At 35.4% G+C, this 13,157-nt stretch overlaps 1 protein-coding gene across 5 annotated transcripts in view; it reads right to left on the bottom strand.

Annotated features, from left to right (window-relative positions):
* Window positions 1-13,157, bottom strand: part of USP34 (ubiquitin specific peptidase 34) — a 251,988-nt gene that overhangs the window by 45,394 nt on the left and 193,437 nt on the right. For all 5 annotated transcript variants that reach the window (XR_011504013.1, XM_044772515.2, XM_070512047.1 and 2 more), the window contains exons 44-53: window positions 13,054-13,119; window positions 11,582-11,728; window positions 11,438-11,494; window positions 11,266-11,343; window positions 10,794-10,888; window positions 7,521-7,693; window positions 3,125-3,278; window positions 1,938-2,016; window positions 669-722; window positions 380-475 (exon numbers count right to left, since the gene is read on the bottom strand). Coding sequence is in view for 4 of the 5 variants with exons in the window: in XM_044772515.2 (XP_044628450.1) it covers window positions 380-475; window positions 669-722; window positions 1,938-2,016; window positions 3,125-3,278; window positions 7,521-7,693; window positions 10,794-10,888; window positions 11,266-11,343; window positions 11,438-11,494; window positions 11,582-11,728; window positions 13,054-13,119 (999 nt within the window). In the remaining variant the exon portion in view is untranslated. The remainder of the gene's footprint in view (window positions 1-379; window positions 476-668; window positions 723-1,937; window positions 2,017-3,124; window positions 3,279-7,520; window positions 7,694-10,793; window positions 10,889-11,265; window positions 11,344-11,437; window positions 11,495-11,581; window positions 11,729-13,053; window positions 13,120-13,157) is intronic.

Raw genomic sequence — 13,157 nt, 5'->3', positions numbered from 1 at the left:
GTATTTCAAATACACTGTACACCTCGTGTGTAACATGAAGCATAAGAGAAAAACTCCTGCAATCCCACTACCCAGTCCAAGAAGGACATCACCAACCACACAGGTTACCTGTGAGTTTTCCCCAATTCCATCAACAAGTGTACCTTTCTTATTTTTCTTCAATGTTACTAATAATTACTTTCCACTCCCTTTAATCTCATTCACTTTACATTCACCTATTGTATGTCAGTATTACCAAGACTATTTGTAAACAGTGTCGGGTCTACCCTGGTTCACAGATCCCATCATTGTCATAGCCTACTTTTATATTATGGTACTATTACCTGCCTAAATACTTAACATGCTTTTAAATTGCTGCCAAAGTTAAATTAGCTTATACCTCTAGTAACTCTGAGGAAACATCAAATTTGTAGTCTTTGCCATTTTCTTCCTCTGGTTCCATGCGTTTGTAAAACAGCATATATGCACTGTGTGTCTTTAAGAATCAAAAAAAAAAAGTATTATTTTCATTTTGCAATGTATAACTATAAAAGTAGACAATATACTTTTGCTTTTGTCCTTAAGTACATTAAGTAGGACAAACATTAAGTAGTCCTAACATTAAGTAGGACAAAACAATTTAAGAGGAGAAAAAATAATATAAAATTACATATGAAAGAAATGGTTACCTTTTCAAAGGAGAAGTCCATAAATTTATCTGTAACAGAATCATAGGTCTTGGTCTGTTTAAAAAAATAAAAGTTTTCCTTCTTTAAAAAATGGGTATATTCAACTATATACACAAAATATTTCATAAACAGCTCTTTTATACTTAATAGTAACTTTGTAATAACTTTCAAATAGCATTACATTCATAAAAATCTCCGACAGAATTTTTTGGAAACAAAGATGTGAAACATTTTTAAAGGTACTTTACCACAAAATACACAAAGCATAAGAACATAAAATGCACTTGCAATTTGAAAAACTATCTTTTAAGAGAAGAGCTTTGCAAAGTTTACTTGTTTCTTTTCTTGTTTTTTTGAGGAAATATCCTAGGAATAACATCTAGAGATGCAATCAGTTTAGTGATGGGTTCAATGGCAACTCGTTATTTATTTCCTTCCTCACACTCATTTCCAAAGTGTTGGCAATTTGCCTACTTTTCCTTTTTCTATTCAGAAATAGTACATAAGAGCACTAAAGAGCAATACGGAAGTTTTCCATTAAAATCCTGAATGTGAACAAGTATTTCACAATGAACATGGCTATGAAAGTGAAAAACAACTTTATCTGGGCTTATCTGTGAAGTGGAAATAACTATTTAATACTTGCGAGAATCAACATAGTATTTTAAAACCATTTTCAGAAAATTGGTACTAGGATAAACTGCCCATGAAGTAGTAAAATTATTATACCACTCCTGCAACCTAAGCGTCTTCTCTTATGTCTATTATATAACAGATATTCTTTGTCTATACTGTCACTAGTAATAACCAGGTTGCTGCTACTGTTACAGAAAACACTAAAGAAACAACTCTTTAAAGTTCAGCTCAAGCCAATTTCCTTGTCAAAGATTTTGCATATTAAGTCAATAAAGAGTAATTTCTTTTTGGTCTAATCCCAAAGCATTCAAGTAAACAACTTATTCAATCATAATGTCTCATTGCATTGTAATTCAATGCCTATACTACTATGTAATTTTTCAATTTAAATCTTAACTTTCTTAATCAGACCTTCTTAATCAGTTGAAGGCAGAAACAGTAATTTTTTAACTATTTCCCATTGTCTGCTATATACTCCAAACATACTAAACTTCCAATAAATGCCAACTGACTAACTTTTAGATTTAATCATAGCAATTAAAAGAAAGTTAAGTGACTCTGCCATTGGATTTTATGATACTACAAAGCCCTTGGAAAGTCACGAACTATGTATAATTTCTGAATAAAACTTACTGTCATCTCTCCACCAAAACATTCAGAGGCAAGTTGAGCAGAATCAAAAGGTTTTACCTCAGCATCATTAAAAAGATACCTAAAACAGAGCATATAGTGTTGATAAACTATATAGACACTGAATATCTCAGTATTATGTCTATTTTTAAAATATTTAGGTTACATACTAACATATTACAAATATTGACCAAATTATTATTAACATGAGGTAAATTCCAACTAAGCTCTTGTTCTGACAACTCTAATCTACTAGAAATTGGGAATATAATTTACAAGGTAGTCATAATGATTCTAAAATCTGATACATCTATTTATAACCTAGGAGTAACAAAAAAGTTCATAAAAACAAGGAATAAAAAGTTTACATAAATATAACTTGACAAGCTATTGGACAGAAAAGATGAAGAGGTGGGAGAACTTTCAAAGATAAAACGCCATTTCAAAACTCCTGATAAAAAAACTCAAAAATACACGTAAGGAAATATATTCAAATGGACAATAAAAAGTAAAAGATATCAAGGCTTAACAAGTGAGAAATAGTTGAACAAAACTATTCTGCTAACTGCACATCAGTTTAGCAACGTGTATTTTGTTCCAAGCAGTATCGCCAACACTTAAAACAACGTCCAGCATACATACAGGCTCTAGACATGAGACTACCTCACAGCATCTGAAGACCAAAGCATAGCTATTCCAGTCATTAACTTGATAAAAGATCATAAAAAGAATGTATTTAGGAGGGGAAAGGTAAGGTGAGGAGAGTGGAGCACACAGGTAACTTCTAACTGGAATATATAAAAACTTTGTGGCCACCCTATATAGAAGGCATTCAGTACATAGTTCTTGAATGAGTAGACACCAACAGGTAAGATTTGGAAAGTACAACATTATCTATGAATCTAAAGTTGTGTGCAAAACTGTGTGTTTGTTCATTTTTCCCAGGAGAATGTTCATCAAATTCTCTAAAGCATCTGGAGATCCATAAAGTTTAAGAACAAGTGATTCATACTGTCTTTTGAAAGTCACATTCATTTAAAAATTTTGTCTGCCCTCTTTCCTAACTTTATAGAAAGTTTTTAGAAAACCAAAATCAGAAAACATATCTGAAAACTATCATAGTCTTATACTTTAAAAATACAGGAAGGAAGATTTTTAAAAATCCCAAAAATAAAATATTTAAAACTCACCATTTATTGTTTTTATAAGCAAGTGGATTGACTATATCTCTGATGAAGCTATAATAGTGCCCACCGTCTGCTGTTCCTGTGTGAACAGTCACTCCTATCAAATCATATTCATAGCTCTCTGTGTCTTTTGAATGATCACTGACTTCCTTAAAACCTGCAATGATTTATACAAAATAATGGCACTAATTTTGAAAACAGTACATGATGACATCTTAGAATCATTTTACATAACATACTTTATGTATAGAAATAGGTACAGAGACTTCATATACTAAAACAGGTACAAAACAACTCTACTAGACATTCACTATCCATATACTACAATTTTAAGGAACAATTATACAAATCATTGGAATAACAACCAGTGTTAGTGTATAACTATGGACAACCTTAACACAATATATAAATACAGTTGTGCACCATAAAACGATGTTTTGGTCAACAATGGACTGTACATATGATGCTGGTCTCATGAGATTAACACGATGTAGCCTAGGTGTGTAGTAGGCTGTACCATCTGGGTTTGTGAAGTACTGAAGGGGAGGAAGAAATTTTCCTCTACTCTTATAGGTTCTGCTGGTTGGTCTAAGAACTAAATTGACATGGGACAGACTAACAGGAGATAAACAAAGTTTAATAACATATATATGGGAGAAACCCAGGGAGAACAGGTAACTTGCCAAAATGGCTGAAGCCCTCACCTTAAATACCATCCTTAGCTAAAGACAAAAGAAGATATTGGGGGTGGGGAGAGTCAGGAACTTCAAAGGGAAGGAAGGCAATTCATGGGTAGGTGAAAAGGATCAAAAGTTTGGAGAATAAATGTTTGGCCACACAGAGACAGAAGAACACAGAGGGAAGCCCAACAAACAGGCTTTTCTAGGTTCCTCTTTGTCTACCACCCAGTTCATGGTTATGCTAAGGTGACAGCCCACTTCCTGAGACAGGATTTTACTATTTAAATTCTATTAGGCAGTTAAGGGGGAGGTGACAAGAAAAACTTTTGAGTTTTTGTGTGTTTTTTAAAAAAATAATCAGCCTAAAATAATCCTCATGTTAAAACAACACATTTCGGGTGGCAAATTTTGTTTCACTTCAGTACACTCTGTGATGTTTGCACAATGATGAAACTGGCTAACGATGCATTTCTCAGAACGTATCCCCATTGTTAAGTGACAAATGACTGTATAAAACAGTTCTTTTTGTTTAATCTGGCTATTCCTTTTTAGGAGCAGGCAAACACAAGACGTGAAAAGGAGTTAATACATTTATGCCTTTTAGTCTCATGTTAAGGAAAACGGAGCACTGTATTGGTAGCATGCCTCCAAGTGTGTATCAGTTAATAGAAAAGTCTGTATTAGGAGCTTTATGTAAACAAACAAAATAAACAAAAGATAAACTCCCCACCCACAAAGATTTAAATTTGAAAGGTATAAAAGATAGTAAGGAAAAAATTACAGAATGGTCTAATAAGTTTGAAGATGATGTATGATTTATGATCTGTAGTGCCAGCATCACATAAAAAGAAAAAACTATAACCAGAAGCAAATAAGTGAGAGCAGATGTGGTTAACTTGAGAGCACAGTCTAAACTGGAAAGTGAAGTGACAATTAGGTGGAGAGAAAGAAATGGCTGAAATTATCAAAGCAGTGCTTGAGGAGTTTGGATGTGCTAGAATTTGACTCAACACATCACTTGTGGCCTAAGCTAATTCCTGTATCTTGGCATAAATTTCTGCTGCTTCCCTACATGGAAGTATCATTGAAAATACAGTGAAGCACAGTTACTCTTGCTCTAATTTTACAAATAGTTTGACAAGAGTTCTAAGTAGGATGTATATATACAATGCTCACTTCTTTTTTCTTTCTAAAGATTGGCGCCTGAGCTAACAACTGCTGCCAATCTTGTTTTTTTTCTTTTTCTGCTTTTTCTCCCCAAATCCCCCCAGTACATAGTTGTATATTGTAGTTGTGGGTCCTTCTAGCTGTGGCATGTGGGATGCCACCTCAGCATGGCCTGATGAGCGGTGCCATGTCCACGCCCAGGATCTGAACCAGCAAAACCCTCAGCCCCCTGAAGCGGAGCACGCAAACTTAACCACTTGGCCATGGGGCCAGCCCCAAGAATGCTCACTTCTTAACTTCACCTATATTTTCAAACTTATCATCTCTACTGGCTCATTTCCTGCAGTTTCTAAACATACTCAAGTCCTAACTAAAAACTGCCTCCTTTAACTCCGTATTCCTTCATAGCTACAGTCACCATCTTCTCTCCTCTCTTCAAAGAAAGAGTGTGTTCTCCTCTTGAAAGAATAGCCTACACTCATCGTTTATACCTCTCACCCCCCTTTTGGTCAGAGCAAAACATTTATTGGACGCTCCTTAAGTGCCAGGCAATGGAGTATAAAGATTAAAACATGGCTCTCTTTCCTAAATCTTATTAATATAGCGGCTTTTTCAAACTTTAAAAATTTAAATCAGCAGAACTTTTTATACAAAGAAAACATGGTCAGGACTCTTATGTAAAACGGAACTTCTCTGGCTAAACAAGAATGGAAGAGGCAAGAGATGGACCTATTGTGCTTTCTTCTCTCACCTATTTCCATTCCGCACTTCAGTGATCCTTGAGACACATACATAGAAGTTTGAAAATCACTGGTCTTATAGAAGTAAAAACAATTTGGAGGTAATTACTTGTGGATCGAGTGCCATCTTTAACTCACTGCAATCTGCCTTCCTACTGCAAATGAAAGTGCTGATAAAGATAAAAATCTTTTACATTTTAGATTATTTTCACTCATGCTTTCACTGGAACTGTTCCTTTTCTTTAGCATTCAATACTTCTGACCACATCCCCCCCATTTTTTTTCTTTTTAAAAGATTGGCGCCTGTGCTAACATCTGTTGTCAATTTTTTTTTTCCTTCTTCTCCCCAAAGCCCCCAGGTACATAGTTGTAAATTCTAGTTGTGAGTGCCTCTGGCTGTGCTATATGGGACACTGCCTCAAGATGACCTGATGAGCAGTGCCATGTCTGCACCCAGGATCCGAACCGGTGAAACCCTGGGCCACTGAAGGGGAGCACCCGAACTTAACCACTCGGTCTTCGAGCCGGCCCCATATTCCCTCCTTTTTAAGATCCTCTTGAAATACTGATACCACTATTCACCTAGCTGATCAAGCCAGAAACCTGAGTTATTCTTGACTTTTCCTCCTCCTCTAGCAGCAGACTGACTAAAATGTAAGCTTCATAGGGACAAAGACCTTGTTCTTTGTTGTCACTATGTTCCCATTACTATAAGAATAGCAAGTTACATAATAGATAGATGTTCAATAACTTTGTTGGATTCATTTATTCATTCAATTATCAAGGCCTATTATTTCTACCTCCATAGACTTCTCCCTAACCTAAATGGTACACTTACTTTCTCATCTAAGCTACCACCTCTGCAGTTTACCAGAATGGCATCCCCACACCCATTTCATCATCCTCTAATCCATTTCTACTGCTGTAGTCAGAATAACCTTTTCCAGATCCCTCTTGGTTATCTCAGTTCCCTACTTAAAACATTCCCATGGTTTCACATTGAATAAAGATCAAAATTATTAACACAACCTACAAACAAAATGACTTGGCCACTGCCTTTTGCCCATCTCATCAAATCACTGCCCACCCCCACCAAAGAGCTACCCATTCCTCTCAATCCAGCTCCTATTCAAGCACTGCTTAAATGTCACCTTCTCACCTCCAAGGCTACTAACGTCAACCACAGGCAAAACTGAGCCATGGTGTGACCAGTCAGGGCAGTGGGTACCCTCAGGGTGGGGCAGGGGGGCTGGGATTGGGGGTGGGGTGCTGGGAAGAAGCTGGGGGGGGCCTTTGGGATCTGGTCATGTTCTGTCCTTGATCTGTCGGTCACATAGGTGCCTTTACTTTGTGAAAATTCATCGATCTGTGTGTTTAAGCTTTGTGCATTTTTATGATGTGTGTTATATTTCAATAAAATTAAAAAAAAAAAGTCACCTTCTCACGAAAGCTCTTCCTGAGTCCCCTAGATTTGTGATATATTCACTCTCCTATTTGACAACACAGCATATTTGTAATTTCTTCTTCAATGTAAGACTTTCCCACCAGACAAGTTCTATAAGGGCAGGAACAATGTTTATCTTGTTCAGTACCCTGTATCCTCCATGTCTAAAAGAGTGCCTAGAACACATTCCTAGTAGATACTAAATATTTATTGGATAATTGACTGAATGTGCCATGTTGTCTTCAAAAACATTCTCCTGAGATACAATTTAATTTTGTTAAATGCGTAGTTATTACAACTTTATAATTATGACTATCTTGTTATAGAGACTTACAATAAACATAGACGAGAAAGAAATGGAAAATTACCTTCTTTCCTGTCACTCTTTCCCATAAGAAAATCTTCTGTATAGGGTGTCATATCCAAACGTAATGGGAAAGAAAAGTGTGTGTTCACTTTCTCTTTCATCATCGTGACCATATTAAATGTATATCGCATAGTATTGAAACTCAGAATACGAGGCAATTTCTTAAAACATGCCCTAAGAGACAAAAGCACTTTTGTTAAAAATTGTCTTTCATAAGTACTTTAGCTGGTATCATTTACAGTATACCTATTTCAATATTTAATTCAGAGTAAATAATAAATAAATAAATCATGCTCTTATTAAATCTATGTCCCCGTTACATGACTTTTTCCATTCTCATAGGGTTTTCCTATGTCTAGATAAAAAAAATTAAAAAAAAAATTACAGTAGACTGTGGTAAACACCATGATGAAGATGTGTAAAGGTGCTATGAAAGCATAAAAAAGAGTCACATCATACTTCAAAGGCAAGGAAGTCTTTGGTTCAGAGTTTTCTTTTCCACCTTAAATAAGTGGGATTGAAGTATTTATTTTATGAACTAGAATTGTAGTCTTGTTGTTTCATTTACTAGATGCATGACCATAAACAAATTACTTAACCTCTCTGAGCTGAATTCCTTATTTGTAAAATGCAGATTCAAGTGCCTACTCCCTACTGCTTTTAGAATGCTGCCTTGCCTAGAAAAGAACATTCAGTAAGTGTTGTCTGGTATTACAACAATGACAATAGCAGTAATAGCAGCAGTGGCAAGTCAACTGGTAACATAAATCTTATGGTATGACATATTATTAGTTCAAGTTTAAACAAACAATTTCAATTTAAACAAAATATATATATAACTTGGATTTATGAAAAAAAATGAATTTACAGGGAATAATTCTTCATTGTACATAGGATTCAAAAGAGAATTTGTTTAAACCAAGACCTTAGTTTAAAAAATAAAAAAGGAATTTAGAGAGACAAGGAAGGTGGGGGAAGGATGTCACACGGAGAGGGACTAAGAAGTCTAAAACTTCATCATTATTGATTATTTTAGAAACTGGCAAATGATGAGGTTACAGAATTATAAAGCAGTCAAATGATGAAGGGCCTTGCATGTAATGTTAGGGTATGAACTTTATCCTAAGAGCTAAGAGTCACTAAAGGACTTGTGGTGGGAAGTGGAACCATGCATTAAGTCAGAGGATAAAAGACACAATCAGATCTGAAGAGATGAGAGTTTCCTATTGAAATATAAGATACACAAGTTAAGACAGTTGGGAGAGCACAGCAGAGCATTCTGAAGATGATTTGGGAATCATCAGCATGTCAGTAGAGATTGATGTTATGGTGGCAGAAAAAATCATTCAGGAAAGAATGAATGAACTGAGAAAACCAGAGGTTTGAAGATAGAACAGAATAGGATCCTTGGCCCATTTCTGTTGTTACAGATGCTTTACTGTTGTCTTACTGTTACTGTAATATATGTCTTACTATTGTTCTAGACATCTAAAAGTATGGTAAGAGTACAAAGGACTGACTAACACTTGCTTAGGAGAGATGAGATAATATTTCAAAAAAAACAGCAGAATCACATTAACCAAAAGAAGGGAGTGTTTCAAGAAGTAGGTTATTAAGAATGACAAATTTATTCAATAAGTTTATTCCAAAAAGAGATTCTCCACAGAACATGACATAGCCTCTCAATTGTCTTTTAGTGACTCCTCATTATATTCCTCCACAGTAACAAACTTCTGACTGACTCCATTCTGTGTAAGTCCTTAACTCTTATCCTAACCCAACTCTCATCAGATGAGTTCATCTTCTCCCTCTAACTGCCTGCATGGCTATGCTTTCATTTGAGCATGTCCACCTACAACTTTTTTTTTTTTCCTTCTTCTTCTCCCCAAAGCCCTCCAGTACAAAGTTGTATATCCTAGTTGTAGGTCATTCTGCTTGGGCCATGTGGGACACCACCTCAGCATGGCTTGATGAGCAGTGCTAGGTCCATACCCAGGATCTGAACTGGCAAAACGCTGGGCCGCTGAAGCAGAGCACGTGGACTTAACCACTCGGCTACAGGGCTGGCCCCCAACATCTCTCTCTTGCAACCAACTTGACTGCTAGAGATTGAGAAAAAGAATACCATTCTTTTCAAAAGCATATTTACCTGCAAAGAAATCTTCGTTTAAGCAATTTTAAGAGTTGGCTTTTCATTCTGTGCCTTCAAACATGTTCAGATCTATTTCATCTAGAAAACTCCTCTGGTTTGATCCCAAAGCTCTTTCTAGATCCCAACTTCCTTGCTGTTTTTTACTGTCAAACTTCTAAAATGCATGACCTATACTCAATGCCATGCAGCCTGACAACCCTGCTTCTATTGCTGATGAAATACATCACTAAACTAACTTTTGAAAAACTGACTACTTTTACTCAGGTGTCATTTTTTCCCCCTATCTCTGTGGACTATGTCAATTAAATACCTTCTTGAGATTCTCTTCCCCAGTTTCTGGGTTACCATCCTATCCTGATTTTCTTTCTTTCCTGGCTTCGATTCTGTCATTTTTTTCCTCTGTACTTTTATGTTGGCTTAAGGTCTCAGTCCTCTGCAACAGTTGTGTTCTTTCACAGGCAGATGTTCTGATGGCTTCAATCAATCGATTATGCAGATAATCCCAAAATCTAAATGTTAATCATTTGATGCCACTGTTTATTATCAATCTTATTTTCTATTACTGGTCAATGCAAATCCTCCACTTGAGGCAGGCTGGCCTAATCCAAGATTCTTGCACATACAAGGTCATTTCCACTTCTCTGCCTTTGTTCCTAGTAACTATAAGATGCTCTTTCAATCCAATTTCTATCTGTCATTCAACATTCACCTGTAGAACTGAAAATCTTTACCCAACTCTGCCTAAACCGGCCACCTTATAGCTGGCTCTTAAGAAAAAAATCTCTCACTTTAGAGATTCAGAGGAGGATGTCTTCAGTTCATGAGTAGACTCTTTATCATGCTCCACTGAGTGCACGGCAGAGGGCTAAGCAATCAGACAGACTTTGGTAAATATTTGATTAATTAAAAGGACAAAAAAGAAATCTGAAAAACTTAATGGTGCTTGAAAGTATACTTGAATAACCAAATAAAAAGTTGCTATATGATAATGAACTCCCAGCAATTGACCTTAACATTAATTACATAATTTTCATAACACTTAACATTACCTTATCCTATATTTGTTTTATTTCCATTTGATGATTTATCAAAATGAAAAAAAATACATTTCAAAAAGCATACCTTTTTTCAGCTCGTACTTTCTTCCCGCAATGAGAACAAGTATACATGTTGTCACCTTCTAAGGTGTCTTTAATAGTAACTTCATCAAGAGATTCCTGTGTATAAAATCACATTTAAAAGTTTCATATTATTGTTTACAGTATGCAAAACTACAAAAAGTAATTATAATTTGGGCAGAATGCACAGAGAAAAACTTCTTTAAAATGAATTAATTTTAGTAAAAAATTGTTTTCCGTCATATTGATAAGATGCTTTATGAATCTTACTAAATATTTCAAAAGTGCAAGTACTTAAATTTTGATTTGGAAAAAGCAGCTTTGTGGTCTACCTTTAATTCTTGAGTAGCAGAGCAAGAAGAAAATAGATGAAAACAGGAAAGTTAATTTTATCTCAAGATGACAAACATAAACTTGCTATGTACAAATAGTTAAAAGCAGAAAAAAGTCTAAAGAACATATACAACATTACTCACATAAATGTTCTTCATATCAGCCACCTGGCACCTCACAGTATAAAACTCTTCAGCAGTCTGACTAACATGCTCACAATCCTGGTCAATCAACAGTCAGAAATTAGTAATTTATTATAGTAAGCTAAATATACATTAAGATTTCCAATAAGCAAAGAACAGGTAGAATACTTACCAAGGACACAACATTGTTTGTAATTACACCTCCAAACAAACTTTTGACGGTATTTTTCTTTTAAAAAAATACAAACAAAGTCAGTAATTAAAACTGGGCGAATCTGTACAAATTTCAAAGAAACTTCAGTATTCTGGTACTAACCAGTTCTGGAGACATTTCTTCAATTTTGGTAATCAGATCAGTAAAAAACTCTGTCATATCTTTCTGCTCCCCAGTATTCAAAGGCTGCTTATCCATGGTATATGTTTTACAGAAAGGTCTAGGATTATATGCTTTGCATTCACTCTCCTGTAAGGGAGAAGTTGGGGGAGAGGGGTGGAGAGGGGAGAAGGATTATAAAACAAACAAATCTAAGTCTCAAAAATAGGAAAATTATCACAAGGTTCTTCAATGAACAAAACAACAACAAAACAGGTAGTAAATCTACAAAGAAAAGTTTTTAAAGACAGGATATGCTGTCTTCTATTTCATGTTTGTTTGATTTTCATGGCATTTTCAGTTTAATTAGACTTGGTGCCAGAAGATGCTTAAATTACCTTAAGTTAAGAAATTTGTGTTTTTTAAGCCTGGGAATTTCTAGGAAGAAATTTGGGACTCAAAGGACACAGATTTGTATTGAGAAGCATAAAATACAAAACCTTTACAGGCTGAATAAGTTTTCCTACAGACTGAACTTTTGCTTAGTTGTTTAAAAGAGTAATTTTCTGTTTTAGATGTTCAGATGGCATGTTCCAACTCTGTTGGAAAGGAGACAAAGTGGAATCAAGGGATGAGTAGTAAATCTTTTATTTTGTTAAAAATCTCATTCATTGAGTCCTTGTTATAATTACCAAGAATAAATATGATGTAATCTCTGTCCTCAAGATTCTAACAGATGAGACAAGTAACAGTCAATACGAGTGGTAGGTATGACAGAGTTATGGTGACTTGGAGACACTGTGTGGAATCACTAGTCTCTTAGAGTAGGAGAAAACCAAGTCGATTTTTGAAAGATGACAAAAGGAAGAAAATGGAGGAGTGCTGAGGAAGAGTGCTACAGGCAGAGGGAGAAGCATAAATAACTGCACAAGCAATGAAGCAACAGGGTGATGGGCTTTAAGGGCTTATAGTTACTATGGGGTGAGGCTGGATACGGGGAAGAATAAAAGGGGAGGTTGAAAGGAAGGGGCAAAATCACAGAGGGTATGTGCCATGCTGATGAACCTGAATACTATTCTGTTCATAATAAAGAACCACAGAAGAGTTTTCCATAGGAGAGTAATATTGTGAGATTTGCCATTTTATTAAAGTTACTTTCATAAATTTGGGGGTGGGAATTAAGAGGGACAAAGAAATAAGTCAGAAAACTCTAAGCCTAAGGCGGGTAACCCTGTGATGGGAAAACAATCAGATACAAGAGATTCTTCAAAGGACAAATTAACAGAAAGTAGGTGACTGAGGTGTGACTGTTACATGTCACTATGACAAAGAAAACTGGTAAGTGATAAATTCAATTAGAGAAATAAGAGTATATAATCAGGACAAAGCCAATACAAATGAACTGCACTTAATGTTTTTAGCTTTAGTCAAAGGGTATATCTAATTAGTGTTCCAAACACGATATGCAAACATACCATTAAATATGTAAACATTTTTTGAAGCTCCAGTAGAGTGGTCTTGTGCTTCATATCTTCTGAATACTGGAAATTAAGAGAAAAATTTCCATTAAAACATATTG

This window comes from Equus asinus, chromosome 6 (genome assembly GCF_041296235.1).
Source record: "Equus asinus isolate D_3611 breed Donkey chromosome 6, EquAss-T2T_v2, whole genome shotgun sequence".
Taxonomy (NCBI): domain Eukaryota; kingdom Metazoa; phylum Chordata; class Mammalia; order Perissodactyla; family Equidae; genus Equus; species Equus asinus.
This window is presented reverse-complemented; position numbering and strand designations above follow the sequence as displayed.